The sequence below is a fragment of the Macrobrachium rosenbergii genome, chromosome 11 (assembly GCF_040412425.1).
Source record: "Macrobrachium rosenbergii isolate ZJJX-2024 chromosome 11, ASM4041242v1, whole genome shotgun sequence".
NCBI classification, from domain to species: Eukaryota; Metazoa; Arthropoda; class Malacostraca; order Decapoda; family Palaemonidae; genus Macrobrachium; species Macrobrachium rosenbergii.
Window position 1 is genome coordinate 28,174,204 of NC_089751.1, and position 17,972 is coordinate 28,192,175.

The 17,972-nt window shown below is 37.8% G+C and overlaps 1 protein-coding gene across 24 annotated transcripts in view; it reads right to left on the reverse strand.

The window, feature by feature from the left end:
* mmy (UDP-N-acetylglucosamine pyrophosphorylase mmy) overlaps positions 1–17,972 on the reverse strand; it is a 148,140-nt gene that overhangs the window by 38,596 nt on the left and 91,572 nt on the right. For 13 of the 24 annotated variants that reach the window (XM_067111418.1, XM_067111401.1, XM_067111403.1 and 10 more), the window contains one exon: positions 2,359–2,482. In XM_067111418.1, coding sequence (XP_066967519.1) covers positions 2,359–2,477 — 119 coding nt within the window. In that variant the 5' untranslated portion in view covers positions 2,478–2,482. Of the gene's footprint in view, positions 1–2,358; positions 2,483–14,003; positions 14,051–15,064; positions 15,406–17,972 lie in introns of those variants that run through there. The other 11 variants (XM_067111413.1, XM_067111402.1, XM_067111412.1 and 8 more) reach the window with 4 other exon arrangements.

Here is a 17,972-nt window from a genome sequence, read left to right on the forward strand (position 1 = left end):
GATGCAGACAGAGGAAAAGCAACAAGTAATGATGCTGACACAGGGAAAAGGAACAAGTAACGAACCTGACAAAGGGAAAAAGAACAAGTTATGATGCTGACACAGGAAAAAGGACATGTAATGATGATGACACAGGGAAAAGAAACAAGTAATGATGCTGACATAGGGAAAAGGAACAATTAACGATAATGACACAGGGAAAAGGAACAAGTAATAATAATGGCACAGGGAAAAGAAACAAGTAATGATGCTGACATAGGGAAAAGGAACAAGTAACAATAATGACACAGGGAAAAGGAACAAGTAATGATACTGGCACAGGGAAACGGAACAAGTAATGATGATGACAGAGGGAAACAGTGCAAGTAATGATGCTGACACAGAAACAGAACAAGTAATGATGCTGACACAGATACACGGAACAAGTAATGATGCTGACACAGGGAAAAAGAACAAGTAATGATGCTGACACAGGGAAAAGGGACAAGTAACGATGCTGACACAGGGAAACGGAACAAGTAATGACACTGACACAGATACACAGAACAAGTAATGATGCTGACACAGGGAAAAGGAACAAGTAATGATGCTGACACAGGGAAAAGGAACAAGTAACGATCATGACACAGGGAAAAAGAATAAGTAACGATGCTGACACAGGCAAAAGGAACAATTAACGAAGCTGACACAGGGAAAAGCAACAAGTAATGATGCTGACATAGGGTAAAGGAACAAGTAACGATGCTGACACAGGGAAAAGGAACAAGTAATGATACTGACACAGGGAAAAGGAACAAGTAATGATGCTGACATATTGAAAAGCAACAAGTAATGATGCTGACACAAGAAAAAGGAGCAAGAAACGATGCTGACATGGAAAAGCAACAAGTAATGATGCTGACACAGGGAAAATGTACAATTAATGATAATGACAGAGGGAATGGAACAAGTAGTGATGCTGGCACAGGGAAAGGAACAAGTAATGATGCTGACACAGGAAAAAGGAACAAGTAATGATGGTGACAAAGGGAAACAGAACAAGTAATGCTGCTGATAAAGGGAACAGAACAAGTAATGATGCTGACACAGTAAAAAAGAACAAGTAATGATGCTGCCACAGGGAACAGGAACAAGTAATGATGCTGACACAGGAAAAAGGAACATGTAATTATGCTGACCCAGGTAAAAGGAACAAGTAATTATGCTGACACAGGGAAACGGAACAAGTAGTGATGCTGACACAGGGAAACGGAACAAGTAGTGATGCTTGCATGGATAATGGAAAAGCCATTATGATGCCTCCGCTGGAAAAGAAATGTTATGGGGACACTGACAATAATGGAATGGAGAAATTTATCATTCTAGAGTAGAAAAAAAAAAAACATGGAAAGAGGTGACTCATGAAATCGGTTAAAAGAATACTTAAGACATCATTAGTGGCGACAATATGTTCACGGTGCACATCCAATGTTGTGTGAGACTAAGAGAAAGCTTTCGGCGAGGAAACGTTCATGCCGAAAAGTGTAAAGGATGAAAGATGTTGCCAAGGTGGAAGAATCCATGGTCACAAAAAAGAAAACGCAAGGAATAGAGACTAACAAGAACACAAAGTAAAACGGAGGTAGTGATGTGACAACAACCAGGAATAAAGATGAGTAGATGACGACCAGACCTGAAGAGAGGGGTCAGTCAGGAGCCTTAATCTCTAGGAGGGAGGGGAAGAGGAGAGAAAATTTTGCCACAGTATTATTTTAAATATCATATTGATTATTAATATATATATATATATATATATATATATATATATATATATATATATATATATATATATATATATATATATTATTTATATATATATATATATAAAATATTTTGCAAGTAGTCTTTACTTTGTTGATATTGATGACATTACGATTCGTTTCCGTAATAAAATAGCATCTCATAAAATATATTTTTTTTTATTAAATAATGTGTGCCTCGAAGGAAAGGTAAACTTTTATAATGTGGTGAGAGCCCTTGATTCTGACACAGGAAAGGGAAAATAAGGGATGACGAAGATAATGGAAAGCTAAAAAAAAAAGGGGGTAATGACGATGCTAAATAAGACGTAACTTGTCAACAACATATAAGCAATCAAAAAACAAATCCAGCTACTAACAATTTTAGCTAATGCAAGGGATATGGAAGAAATCAAAAGGGCAAATATCACATGTTTATGCTGAAAAACAAAGTATATACATATATATATATATATATATATATATATATATATATATATATATATATATATATATATATATATATATATATTCACAGTTACATACATAAAGAACTGGAAAGTAACAAAACGATCCTTACTCATTAAGTTCATTGTAGAGGGATTTCTTCTGGCCTTCGGTGAGCACATCCCAGAACTGCAGCAAATGCTCCTGGCCGTGAGCAGCCAATCGAGAGCGAAGACCAGACACGTCCATCATGGTGGCTGGAAAGAAAGAGCAGAGTCAAAAGTTAGGCAAGAGTAGAAATAAATAAATTGGGGTCTATTTTTACACAAAGGTATGAATAACTATAAGTATTTACAGGTGGAATGGAATGTAATATAGAATTTTTGCCAAAGGCCAAGCACTGGGACCTATGACGTCATTCAGCACTGAAAGGAAAATTGAGGGTAAAAAGGTTTGAAATGTGTAACGGGAGGAAAGCCTTGCAGTTGCACTATGAAACACTTATTAGGAGAGGGTGGAAAGACGAAAGAAAGCCAATATTAACGGAGGTACAAGTAAAAGGAATGAAAGGGGTTGCAACTAGGGGCCAGAGGACTGTGAAGAACCTTAAGTAATGCCTACAGCGCACCGCATGAGGTGCACTGACAGCACTAACCCCCACGGGGGTACTTACATGTGCATTGAGTATATATAATGTACACTGGTCTGGAGAGCAATCCGTGGAAGATAAAAGAAACAAAATGAGTTTAAAAATGGAAGGCTTTAAAGGTTTTAAATTGATCTGACGTGATCCAATTAAAATGTGAGAGATTTTCATACAGGCGTCTGATCGCATCACACACACAAATCCCCATCAGGTATATACAACCAAGGTCCTTCAAATATTCTCAGAGTATATCTGATATGACCTTGTATGCAACCATACATTTATACATACGTTCATATGAAGTGTGTCAAGACAATATGCCTTCGTGGACGATATCAAAAGATACGGAGAGAAATAAAATGTTTGAATTAATCTGACCTGGTAAAAAATAAAAATAAGAAAGGTTCTCATAGAGGCGCAAACCCTGCTGTTTACAGGACAACATCAGTGATTACTATACGCCAATAAATCTTCAAAGAGTCGATGCACAAATATAAGCAAAAGCTCCAGAGTCGCACTAAATCACTGCAGTCAGGTGTAAACAACGCCTTTTCTCCTCTTTCTATATTTCCCTTTACCTCCTCTTAATTCTTCCTAATGAATGACATATTCTTTGGACTCTTGAACTTCAAGTCGATGGCCCATATGGTGGGCTTGTTGCATATGAATAGGGTTCATCTTCTGAATAATAATAATAATAATAATAATATAATAATAATAATAATAATGACGCCAAACCGCCCCAGAAAAAGTCTCGCCACTCGGTAGAAACATCTCGTCAGATGCAGCGGAGAAGGGGAAAGGAGGAGGCGGCGAATATATATATGGGAAGGTGCACAGCCAGATCACGCTGGAAGAGGGGGGGGGGTGGAAAAGGGGAAGAGGGCGGCTGGGGAAGAAGAGGAAGGCAATGGTGGTGTGACCTTGCCATCTTCAGATGAAAGTGAGACTGCCGCTGCCGCTGCTGCTGCTGTAACCGTTACATGTGGGTCATGCGAGTCCCCCAGGCACTATGGTCCGCCTACGCGCTCATCTTGCGTTATCTCAAAAGGTCTGGCATGAATGCATATTCATGCAATTCAGAACGAGGAATAAAAGAGGATAATGAATAGAATACAGAATTTATGCCAAAGGCCAAGCGCTGAGACCTACGAGGTCATTCAGCGCTGAAATGGAAACTGACAGTAAGAAGGTTTGAAGGATGTAACAGGAGGAAAACCTCGCAGTTGCACTATGAATCAACTGTTAGATGAGGTGGAAAGCAAGACGAAAGAAACAGAATGTGAACGGAGGTACAGTAAAAGGAATGAAAGTGGTTGCAGCTAGGAGCCGAAGGGACGCTGCAAAGAACCTTAAGTAATGCCTACAAAGGATAATGAATACGATAACTTTGTATAATGTAGCAATAAAAATCCATTTTTTACTGACGACGTGGTCGAGACTTACTTTGATATGTCGCAACTATCTAGAAGGGCTTAAATTCTATAAGTATCCTGGCTAATTTACGAACGTGTCAGAATATGTTTACACGCACACGAGGGCATAGCAGGCATACTTGCATTGCCTCCTTAATTAACCATTATTAGGTCACTATTTCAAATGTTAACGGGACTGCTCAGCAAATATCGAGTACGTCATTCAGAGAGAGAGAGAGAGAGAGAGAGAGAGAGAGAGAGAGAGAGAGAGAGAGAGAGAGAGAGAGAGAGAGAGAGAGATTGTAGTAAATGATCCAGGTCACTAAATTTTCTCGGTCCGCAACGCAGACTTGCAAACCCCTTGCAATCAATCAGTTTTTGAACACACCCACGTCGTGAGTTATTCTGAGTTTCACCTTTCACATTTCACGTTACTGTTAACCTTTCTTCTCAGTTAGTTATTTGTACACTCATACATATGTATGTGTGTGTGTGTGTGTGTGTGTGTGTGTATATATATATATATATATATATATATATATATATATATATATATATATATATATATATATATATATATATATATATATATATATATATACACACACACACACACACATATATATATATATATATATATATATATAAATATATAAAATTAAATACTTTCGTGACATAAAGCACTTCGTAACGATGAAGATTTTCCAAAGTACGAAGATATTTCAGGGTTGCTCCAAGAAGCCAAATCCCAGCCTAACAAATATTCAAGGGAAACGTCACATATAACAATAAACCTATAATAATAAACAATTAACAATAAATCTATAGCAATAAAGCTTAAAAGGCTCATGCACAGTAATCTCATGCGCACTCACGTTATACACAAGCGACGCTTTTTCTATGAAATGCTGTACCGTTTGAAAATTTCTCATCTTTAAAAAGGCAGTTATGAAACATAATAATCATGGTGATTTTTATTTGGAACACACGTGGCAACGTCGAAGTTCCAACGCCATTTTGATGAGCCATTAATTGACATCAAGCAACTTCTCCGTTAAGTGAATCGCATCACGTATTAAGAAATAGGCGACGTATAAAATTCAAGTCTGACAATTAATTAAAGTTCCCAGAAAGAAATTACGCTGGTATGGATATGGCGGATATCAGTTATCTTGGAATAAAATATCCTGATTCGTGGAAAGAGATTAACCGCATATAATGTAATAAAATTTTACCGCTACATATTATTTCACGCATTTGGGCCCTCGGCATTGCCAAGCGTAGGGGCAGATTATGGGAAAAAATGAAACGATATCTGGCGAAAAACACAATATTTGCGTTGTCTAAGAGAAACGGCGTCGCAGCATCTATGGTTATCAACGTAGAGAACAATAGGCTTTTCATGGGAAGTATAAGTAAAAGACACAGTTTCCTATTTTATGAGTAAAGTCGGAAGGCAAGAGAAAATGTATTTTAAAAAAGAAACTCACATCAATTAAGAAGAAACAGTCTACATGCAGTCAGGCCAAGAGAATGTTTATAGATTAAAAACCTTATATCGAATTCAGATCACTGTATGAATTGGAAGACAAAGAGAAGGGCAAATACAACCAGAACCTACAAGCTTAGGAATATATATATATATATATATATATATATATATATATATATATATATATATATATATATATATATATATATATATATATACACACAAAAGCCTAAATCCTGAAGTTAATTTTTAAGAAGTAAAGGAGAAAATCTTTAAGCTAACACTCCAAGTCGACGTAGAAGTTCAAAATGGGGTCTAAAGCTTAGAGAGAAACTTCGTCAAGGAAGTTCCACTAAGAGATTGCAATAGGAAGAGGTTGGGGCGGGTGAAGTTAGTGAAGGGTCTAAGCTCTGTAAAAGTTCTGAAAGTTGTTTTCGAAGACAAAGGTACTGATTTTAAATATGCACAGTCGCACGCGCCGTGTTGCCTGTGCCTACGCACAAATGCATGCACAAAGAAGCAGAAAAATTTATATATACATATATAAAGTTTTTCGTAATCTTCTATGGTTTTTATGCATACTTATCACGGACGTGTATTTTGTGCAAGCTGTTATCATATGAATTAATTAATGCAAGTGTATTTTCCAATATATATATATATATATATATATATATATATATATATATATATATATATATATATATATATATATATATATATATATATATATATATATATTACACTACACGACACTATTAGTCACAGTCATCATGAATGCGTTGTTCGTTTCAAATATCAATTAAAACGCTAAGCAGATCAAGAATTTTGATGAATCATACACAAAACTTGTCTGCATGCATGAACCACTATGTGGAAAGAATTGCAACTTAAACTGTCCGCCATCACAATGAAAGGTAATTTTGCACTGCATGGTCAAGTTACTGACAACACTAAAATGGCAACTTTATATACAAGTGAATATATGTTAAACTGTCGAATAATCCTTACATGTCAATAACATTCCCATGGATCCCCATTCGTCACAAGAAAAGAAAATAGAGAGAGAGAGAGAGAGAGAGAGAGAGAGAGAGAGAGAGAGAGTTCTTGTCTACCATTCTAGTGAAACAACCGACTTACCAATGCAAAGCAGGTCATAGCATGAGAAGGGGAGGTAATAGAAGTCTACCCATCCCCACCTTGAACTTTCAGTTGTGTATGAAATGGCACTTGACCCTGGTAGAGGCACGCCCTTAGCCTTTTCCCTCATGCCCAATACGGACTTCCGGGCCGAAAACAATTTTTGATTGGCTGACTACACTAACATGAGCGATTTCAGCTGTCCAGCCCAATAAAAGATCCTTTCCACATCTTTTGAAGCATCTTCTGAACATCGAGTGTTTATTTTTCTTTGCCACAGTCTTCCACGTTTCAAATGTTTTTCATTCGTCATTTATATTACCCATTAAGAAGATTAATTCAAAAGTTGAAATTTGCTGTAAAGAAAAACAAAGTACGGCAAGCCTACGAAATCTGTATAAAGAGTTTGTCATGACGTAAAATCGATAAAAATGTAAAATGGACAATTTTCTATCTTCTCAATATAACAGTTCAACAACTCATGGAATTCTGTGGAAATGTATTTGTTCCCACTTCACAGAAAACTGAGAAACATTGCCAGGAGGAAAGTGGTGAATATGCATTGTCTGCCGACGTCCTTGAGAGAGGGATTGTCATCATCATTAACTATTAGCACCAAACGCTTTTTTTCTTTCTTTCTTTCTTCGACCTTGCAATAGCACGGGGAAGAAAATACAGAAGTTCGGGCGAATTTAGTTATTTTTTCAAAGGCTCAAAACAAACATCATCATCATCATCATCATCATCATCATAATAATAATAATAATAATAATAATAATAATAATAATAATAATAATAATAAAGATTACAGAAACATTGGTAATGACACAAGATATAAAATCAGTCATTCCATTGCATGAAGCAAATACTATGCTTTAGATGCATACCGTTTGCAATATATAAATGAAGAACCACTGAAACCCGTTTATTTCAAACCCGTAAAACATCAACAGAAATTCTCTTCAAAGAGACCATAATCTTGAACCAATCGTTGGCAATATTTATCATATTCTAATTAAGTATAAAACTACATTCAGTCATGAAAGTCTTTAGGCCTTTCAACTGCCAAGTAGTCTAAAGACAACACTATTTACTGACGCCTAAAGCGAACAATCTTCACCGCCGCCAGCACGAAAAAAAAAAAATTAATTTCTCAACGCTGTTGCCACTAAGAAGTTCATGCTTCTCCTCCATCGGAAATACCAGTGTTCTCAACATGGACCTTCTTCACATATTTCGGGAATTTATTTAAGAATTGAAGCAGAATTATAACCTCCTCCAGACATCCAAGATACAAAACTCCGTCGCTTGGCGGTCGGGCTTTTCCAAATACCAAAGGGGTCAATAACGTCACCTAGTCGAATGCCACAGCCTTCGGCTTCTGTCGACTACAGCGAGCGCGCGCGAGAGCGGGTTTATATCTCAGGGGCAATGGCAACATTATTAAGCCAAGTCTTCCCGGACATTCCATCTTCTAAGAGATTTCTGAGAGCAAGCGCGGGCAAGGCAAGGTACTAACTGCTTACATTTGCTAGAAACATTGAGATGCTTATGAACAGTGCATTATGAGTAAGTTGTTCTGTTCCATTAAGAAGTAACAACGCACTTCACGATGACAATTCAATACTTTCGATATGGATGCATAAGATTACGAAGAAAATAGGAAGATTCACGCCAGTGTCAAAGCACGAGACAAATCTGAGTGAGGGAGAGACTGCAGCCATCGTGCACACGAGACTGGAAATAAACCACAAAAGATTAAAATGGCGAAAATGGAACTAAAAGCTCCTCCAATAACATTCCGGCACACAGCCAAGCACGGGGCACGTAAGTAGATAAGACAGAGCGTTACCCCAAGTCCTATAATTCAAGGTAAGTCTTACAGACCGCCCACCTCAGACTCACCCTTTGAGGAACCGTTTACCCAATCAAATTCGAGGTCTTTCACTCCACGAAAGGGATGAAAGAAGCGCAAGAAGAGCCAGCCCCCTCTTCCCTTACACACGGAGATTTCAACAGACACGTGAATGATGATCACAGCCCCCATAGGCAATCCTTTGCCTCTTACTGTTAGACAAGGCCAACTTAGTCACGTCCCAGCGGTTTACTTTCGTGCCAAGCTCCCAGGAAAGGCGAATATTGCCCAGGATGCAAAAAAATCCAAAATATTTTAACAGAAACCTTTTTGTTGATTTAGCATTCCTTGGTCGACTATTTCATTCATTGCTATTACGGGCGCTGATCGTGGTCTTTTATTGGTAAAGTAAGAAAGGTACCACAAAGAAATTAAAAGAACCTTCATAAAAAATGAGAAGTAAGAGTGATGAAAGTTATAACTAGAAATACAACACTCCCCACCCACCCATCCTGCAACACCACAGAATACAGGAAGAAGGCAAAAACCCTCCTACAAAATAAACTAGGCTTCGGATTCCACTCTCAGCAGTTGCCAGTTAACGACCACTCTTCAGCACACAACAACAGTCACTCATAATAATGAGATAAATTTGAAAGTAATATCTATATTATGCATACTCCATTGCTTATAGCAGACAGCACTGTAGAGTCTAAAATTCACACAAAGATTTGCATATTATAATAACAGAAATTGAAGGAAAATGCTCAAGCTGAAAAAACGCAAATACAGTACCAGTTATCAAATATCGTTCAAAATAAGAGGAACAGTGTCATTCATCGTAAACCTATACAAGAAGGAACTCTTTCAAAGAAATCATTACAAACAGTTGGAATGGAATGTCAAAACCAAGATCATTCCAAAGTTTCTTTCTTTCTGCCATAAGCACTTGAAGACGATTGGGAAAAAGGGGGATTTAAGCCATTATACTTTCCAAACTATATATATATATATATATATATATATATATATATATATATATATATATATATATATATATATATATATATACATACATACATATACATTTCATATACTAGGAAAGGCTTCAAACGTCATGCAATGACTCGTTTGATGTATAACTAAATGTACCAGTAACTGCTACATCTACTGGTTACAACATTATTTTTTCATCAGACACGAACATTGGAAAAACGAGAGAGAGAGAGAGAGAGAGAGAGAGAGAGAGAGAGAGAGAGAGAGAGAGAGAGAGAGAGAGAGAGAGAGAGAGTCAACACGAAGAGGACGGGGCAGAAAAGAATAGGCTTTGGTAGGATGAGAGACGAACCAAACACATACTAAGCACAGCGTTCCCTGAATTAGTCATCCACTGATGTGCCAGTCTGACTGTTTTAGCATAAATGTTACACCTTTTGTATACAAATTCTCGCACTTGATATATTCAATTCTTGCAGTACAAAGCGAACCAAGATCTCCCAGAGGATCTTCTGCTTGTAAATACAAGTCAGAGGCGGCAGTAATTCAAAGGTTATGATTCAGAACAAGGTCGCACTAACATCCCCAGAAGTATTTCAATAAATATGCGTCAATTTCAGTAAGCAGAGTTTCGCATAATTCTCTGTGGAACAAGAGCATGCCTAAGTAAGTGGTTGACTGAAAAGTCATATGCACTGCTTAAGGTCTCATATATCCCTTAATTTCGACATGGGAGGCTTACTGGTTGCTCTATGAGCAAGAGCCCGTGCCGGCATAACGCTAGCTTAATCATAAACAGCAACAACAACAATTTGGGCGAGGCGGTTTCGATGGCGACAAACATGATAGCTGTTTTCGATATAACCAGATTTTACTGGTCTGGAGGGAGTCACTAGATGAATGTTTCACAAACTTCCGTTACCACGGGTGAAATATTACCTGCTTCCAACATCGCTGGCAAAGGTAATATAATTACTAACACAAAAAATAGGTGAACAAGAATTCTGACGCTTTGGTTTAGCTAAACTATCCAACAATAAAAGTAGGATAATTAATTATGACCTGGGGTTTTACAACGCTCAACGTGACTTAAGGTTAACGACGAATGTTTCATTAAATTGAATGCAAAAGGAAAGCGTTGCACTGAAAATTCTTAGTTGTATACGACCTTTTACATTTTAAGGACTTTAGATGAATACCGTGCGCAAATAGCGCACACAAAATATATTCAGCAATTGGTGTTCTACAACCGACTCAAATTTCTGCGGTTTCTGCTTATATTGGTACGGGAACTATTAATAATAATTGGAACACAAGTTTGGTGAAACACTTTCAGGTGTGGTTACATATCCCGCTACCTGTAATTATAATTAGGTTTCTTAATCGCCCTTATACCTGGAGGGTGGGGAGGGGACGAAATCCTGGTCACATATGAGACAGGGTCCTGTTATTTGTTTTCTTCTATGAAATTCAAGCAAGCAGAAAATCCTCAACATTAATCAAAGTAAACGTCAGAACTACTATTCTCAGTTGCTATCTTGGCCCGCTGCATGATCTGCACGATTAGCAAAACAGGTGTTCTACCACACGACACCTGGCGAGAGCTGTGGACAATAAGGCGAGAGAGCACCAAGAATGCCAAGCCTTCTATTTTAAACTGATAAAATGTAGTAGTATCCATAAAGGAAAAACCGATAAGCAATGTGACACTGTTTTACGATGCCACACAGCACATCAGAAACTATCTTCGCTCTCAATTTCAGAAGCTGCCAACTGTGGATGTGACCTGGATATATAAAGAATTTCTAATGAAGTTTTCATTAGTACATAAAATCGTCAAAACACATTTCTAGAACTCGTTAAAACAACAATGCCATGTAAAATTTAGATAAAAAGAAAAAACAGGCTCAATTATATTATATATTTAGCAAAGAATAAAATAGAGTTGATGCTAATTCAACTTGCGGCAACGAATAAAACTAACGGTGATGAATCTCTCTCTCTCTCTCTCTCTCTCTCTCTCTCTCTCTCTCTCTCTCTCTCTCTCTCTCTCTCTCTCTCTCTCTCTCTGTTTTTCGTGACATCCGTGAGAAATTTTCATTATTTGCATTGCACTGCAGATGCTGGATATCTGCGAACCAAGGTCTAATGAATTCTGCTACAAACTTCCGCCTACATAAGACCGGTTTTAAATTACCATCTACTTTACTCGGGGAATTATCCCTATTTTCCTAGAATAAAAACTGCCTAAGGTCTGCTCTTTTCGATCACAAGAGTAAAATGATTAAAATATTTTCTTATTTTTGTTCTGGCCTACCGTTTCAATTTTTTCAGCAAACCTTTTAGAAATGTCCTATTTCAATAAACTTCAATATTAAATTCACTGTTTGAAAACTTGCCAGAGAGATTAGTAGCCTGGTGTGATCAACACTGGGTCACAATGTGGCCCGAAATGCCAACAAGGTGTCAGAATTTTAAAAAATTTCAGTTATTCCCTATGGAATGAAAGCTCTTGGAAAAGTATGAACAAAATTCTAAAAACCTAAGGGATGAATGCCTCGCACATGAGGACGTCCTAAACAAGCAGCAAATTACAGAAATATGTTAATATAAACTTTAAATCTTATACATACCATATTTCTTAGAAAACAAATGCCTCACTTCTGAGTTAAATCATCCAGGTATGATTCAGTCTTTCAACAGGAACCAGTTAATATCATTTATGTTAAGTTTTAAACGCATAAACCACACAATAAAAAATCTTCTGCAACAAAATCCACGGGAAATAATTTCTGAAGCAAGAGTCAGCTATCTTTCGCAGCCTGTGAAGTGCATTTGGCAATGTTTAAACAAGCTATATAATGGATACATTGAAAAACAAAAAAATTACAACAGGGAGCAAGATGATACTGCATACAGAAATAGGACAACTTGACATTATCCTAAAATATTCACTGTGCATAACAATGAATAATGCAACACAAGTGCCAAAGCATGACCAAACAGAAAAAGCAAGCAAAGACAGCAGCTCTTCGTGTTTTCCAAGCACAACCAAACGATGCTACTTCGGAAGAGAAAGTATCTTCAACGTGGCGTTTCTCAGCAAGGCGTGAAAATAAAACCTACGGACTCTGTCTCTAATCGGTTCTGCGGGGATCTATGGGGGTCTGGGGCGTACAAAATAGTTGGACATTGCAAAAATTTAAAACATGCTTCACAGGAGACCTAGTAAAAAATTTCTGAAAAGTGTAAGGATATCTTTCCTTTTCAAATAAGGCCTCAAGGACCATTTCAAACTAGTCTAGTATTAGGAAAAAGTTAGTACTAGCACTTAGGTAAAGTTAACTCAAACATCTAGATAAGGTTCTGTCCAATCACTCACGCAATGTCCACAGAGCAGAGGGGCTTCCTGCTTTGTGTAGGGAAGATGTCCAAGTGCAGAATGATACTCGTGAAAATAAGGGCCACAAAAAACCCCACTCTTTGGAAGACTGGATTAATCCAGTCGACTAGTGGAATTCATTTCTGTAGTGAGAATAAGGGGTTCTCGCGTTCTCCGCCCAGGACAAGAAACACCTGCTGCAGTTGTTGGGGAAACGATAAGCCATCATGACAGGTGTTCACCAGCACGGCAAAACTTGTGTATGTGTGCACGCCTGTGTACATGTGCGTGTTAAGCTCTCCGCCATAAGAAATACGAAGTGAAGGCCTTTCATTAAATACAGTAATTGCTAATGATTGATAGTATCAGCAAATAAGGTCTATAGTAATAGCAAAGTTATTTTTATTTGCAAAGGCAAGTGATCGTTGCAGAGCATCATAATTAAGGACAGACAATTCTGCAGGTTTTTGCTGATGCAGAAAATGCTGTGGTTCAAATATTGATAATCCGCTTTGGTCAAAAGTACTTAACACCAATTTAAACAAATTTTACAGATAATATCTTTAAGAGGTCGTCTTTCTGGAGGCTAAATATTTACATTTCGGGATTTCAGATATTTAGAAACTAAGCTCTGGTCAAAAATATTCAGATCAATATCAACTTTAGTCTTATCTTTATACTCTTAAAGCAAACAACTGTAACAGATTGACTTTCGGGAATAATGATTTAAAGTTGACTTTTAACGGTTAACGCCTTTCACCTTAAGTCCTGGCCTTGGGAAACTGAAAAAAAATAGCATTCATGCATACAAGCAAAGATGGAAGTATGAGCACATTCAATATGAGTACATACACTTTCTTCTCTTCCTTCTCGCCATAATGATTTGAATGAATTTCCCCCTACAACAAAAAAGAATACAAGTGTGAGTCAAGGGCAGGTTACATGAAGTCACTGTTATTATTTTGTTGTTAATACACTATGAAGACTGAAATATGCTGTTGATAGATTTGTTAAGATTCTTAACATTAGAGAGAGAGAGAGAGAGAGAGAGAGAGAGAGAGAGAGAGAGAGAGAGAGAGAGAGAGAGAGAGAGAGAATGTTTATAAACATTTTTTGGTTTTAAACCAACAATTCTTTGGTCATGTTTTCACTCAGATGTTTAAAAATTGTTTCGAAATAATACACGAATGGAGGCAGTATTATCAATCACCCACAAAAATGAGCAATACTGAGGAACAATACTTCCAAGGCTGCGCGTGAGGTTGCCATTAGCCACTGGAGAAGGTATCGCGTTCGGTTGATCTCCCAAGATGACTGCAGCCGATAGACACAACCGCTGCACAATCCACCAAAAACAACGGGAGCTCTTACAATGATATAGTGACATGGGATTCTCTCTGTAATGCCATTCATTTAAGTTGCAAAGAGACGATATGTTTATCAAGACCAAACTAGTCTGGATATGACGTACTAATTCATAATAAGTGCGCGTTTTGTTGCCAAGTTGTTTTTAACATTAAGGAAAGCAAATGAAGTCACACTGACGGAAAAACTTAAATATCGCTATTCGGAGATGCTAAAAATAATTAACATTTTTAACCAAATTACAGAAATTTCAGCTTTTCATCTATAAGGAGAGAAATTAAAGCATGGAGGTCTAATATACCACTAAGAAAATTAGGTTCATTGCAGTTGTGCACACCTTGGCTATACTGGTGGGGTACCCACAATGAAATTTTCTTGGAATTTGCAACTTAGTCACATAGTCTTTCAATTTCCCCTTACGTGACATAATCAAAACAAGAAAAGCATAAGGACAAAGAAATCCTGACAATGGCCAGAGAAAACGACGAGCCAAAAAATAAATTCTTAAGAGTAAAAGTTGACTGGACTGGCCACTAAAAAAACATTACCTGGACGTCTCAAAGAAGAAACGACACGATGAACTCAGAAGAGCCACTGGTGCAATGATGGAGGCAATACACTTATAATTTCCCGTCGATGAAAGTACAAAGTAAAGTCCTTCAAGTCCGTTTTGTTTCAACAAGTCAGGAGAGGTCCTGCCAACTCCACGAGCTCCCCGTCCTATCCACAACACCTTTGACAACCGACTAAACCCCCAAAAGATCCCGAACACGTCTCTTACAATAACTCGCACCCACCCGCTGCTGGAGCGCAGCTCGAATCTCCGCGAATGCCGACGACGCTCTTTTACTTTTACTTGGCGACTTTTCACCATCACGACAATCATACTGTGCTCATGTGGCGTCTCGGGAAGTAAGACTTGGCAATCTATCATCATCATCAGTGATACTAAAAAAACCATTTGTCGCTGCACTAAAAGATGGTAAAAAGGAAGGATTCCGTTCCTTTTCCTTTTAAGCTAATTGGCAACCGCTCCTGGCTCCAGCTGATTCTGACAGGTATGCTTACTCTCCAACCCCACAGACCCGTCAACGGCCCCCGACACCCCTCCCCCTCCACATACATCTACCAAGAGAACAGTACCCGTGGCATAGGCCACCCAATGACCCCTACTTCTGCTCCGTCGCCAACATCATCTCTCAAGAGATAACGACCGAAAACCACTTCGAGACGCGGACATTGCACAAAATGAAAACCGCCCCCATGATGCTCGTCGTCAGCTGTCACTCGGACTGCATATTAGTGCAACAGAAGAAAGATTCTTTAATACTGATTGGAGGGCAGGTAATCAGATTTAAAAAAAAATTAGTTAAGGCCTAAATGTGATCATGAAGAATTATATGAGATGGAAACATTGTATAACTGAGAGTTAGAAAAAGCAATAATATTAATAACAATTGGGTTATGACACTGGATATAGATATAGATATATATATATATATATATATATATATATATATATATATATATATATATATATATATATATATATATATATATATATAATATCTGTAGATACCATCCAGTTTAAATGTCCTGTTACTATATATGTATATATTACATATATCATATATACACACACACACGTATATGTACATACTCTTAGATAATCAAGACAACTGTCGAGTACATTTTAAATGGAAAGAGAATCGATTTAAAAGAGACAAATGCAATTTCACTCTCTTATTACAAGTTTGTTATATCAGCAACCCGAAAACTGCAAAAAATTCTTCAGTAACTTCTAATACGAAGTAACGACCTGGCAGAAAAATCTAAACCACAACCTTTAATTCCATTCATTTGTTTCAATTATTAAAAAAATAACAATCGATAAATAATCAAGGTAACATTTACCTGCATAAAACAATACAAAATGAGTCCAGTAAGTAATTATGTCATATCTATCATTCACCTGGAGCGAGGAATTGCACCACTGATAACATTATTCATCGAAAGAGTATAGGCACTTGGTAATTGCAACAGAGCCTTTGTGATTAAAAATATGAGGAAATTCGAGAGACTCTTAATGTGTCAGCAGATGAAATACGTGATGAGAAAAATGACGAGAGATAAACGGAGGGAAATGAGAAAAGAGGGCAGAGAAAAGATGAACAAAAGGGTGAGTAGAGGAAAGAAACAATTATGAAAAATATTATGGAAAATACAGAGAGAAAATGAGACGAAAAGGGCAAAGAAACGAGGAACAAACGGAGTGAAAACTCAGAGAGAAAATGAGAAAAAATGCACAGAAAAGAGATGAACACAATGGATGAAGAGGGGTAAGAAAAGGGGGAAAACATACACGACTGTCAGTGCGACAACAACAAAGCCCAGTTAAAAGCCCTACTTTCCACCCCCGCAAGCCTGCAAGAACAGCCCGCTGCCTCCTCCTCCAAAACAGATAGAAGCTCCATACCTCCCCCCCTCCTCCAGACTTCCTACAAGCCCCAGAGAGCCTCCACCCGACCCCACTCCCAAAGGCAGCCATCCATGGGGTCTGTATTTCCTCACCCGTGAACCTTTACTTAGTGGGTTAACTTCAGAGGAGATTCTGAAGCCAAGTGGAGCAGGTTTGAGGGTTACGGAATGAGGGAGGAGGAGTCCGCCTTGGCCTACTCACTTCAACAATCACCACTTCTCCTCGGCCCTGCCTCGGCGCCATCACCATCATCATCATCATCAACAAGAGCACGACCATCATCATAATCATCATCACCTTCCACGTGGTAGTTACTACCACTATCAAAACATAAGATCACTATCATCATCATCGTCACTGCGGGAACTGTCGCCATGATCAATTCGTCGTCACTGTCATCATCATCACCATCATTACAATAATCACCATTGTTGTCATCATCAGTAATATTATCACAGTCTTTACCACCATCATTGTGGTCACCATCACTTGGTTGGCACCATCATTACCACCGTCCTAACCATCTAGACCTTAACTTTAATTCATGTTGTCGCGTTTCCTTTACTCTCCTCAATGGCCAGCTATCCCTGCTCCCCCATGCTTTTTGTATATAGAACTAAATGGTGAAAAAATATTAGCACGTTCACCGAAATTCAGAAACAGTGGGTCCCTCCCTCAGTGATTGGTTGGGTGAGCCCCTAGGAATGTTAAGACACCGTTGGCACATAGGAATAATGGGTACACATTAAGTAAGGCGTTGGGCTGGCAACCTCACCTCAGTATGTGATTCCAACAAGAATAATAATCTGGCGCCACCGCTATAGTGGTTCTGTGTATGTATATATATATATATATATATATATATATATATATATATATATATATATATATATATATATATATATATATATATATATATATATATCAAAGCTGGTAGCATAACCATATATATGTGTGTGTGTGTGTGTGTGTGTATA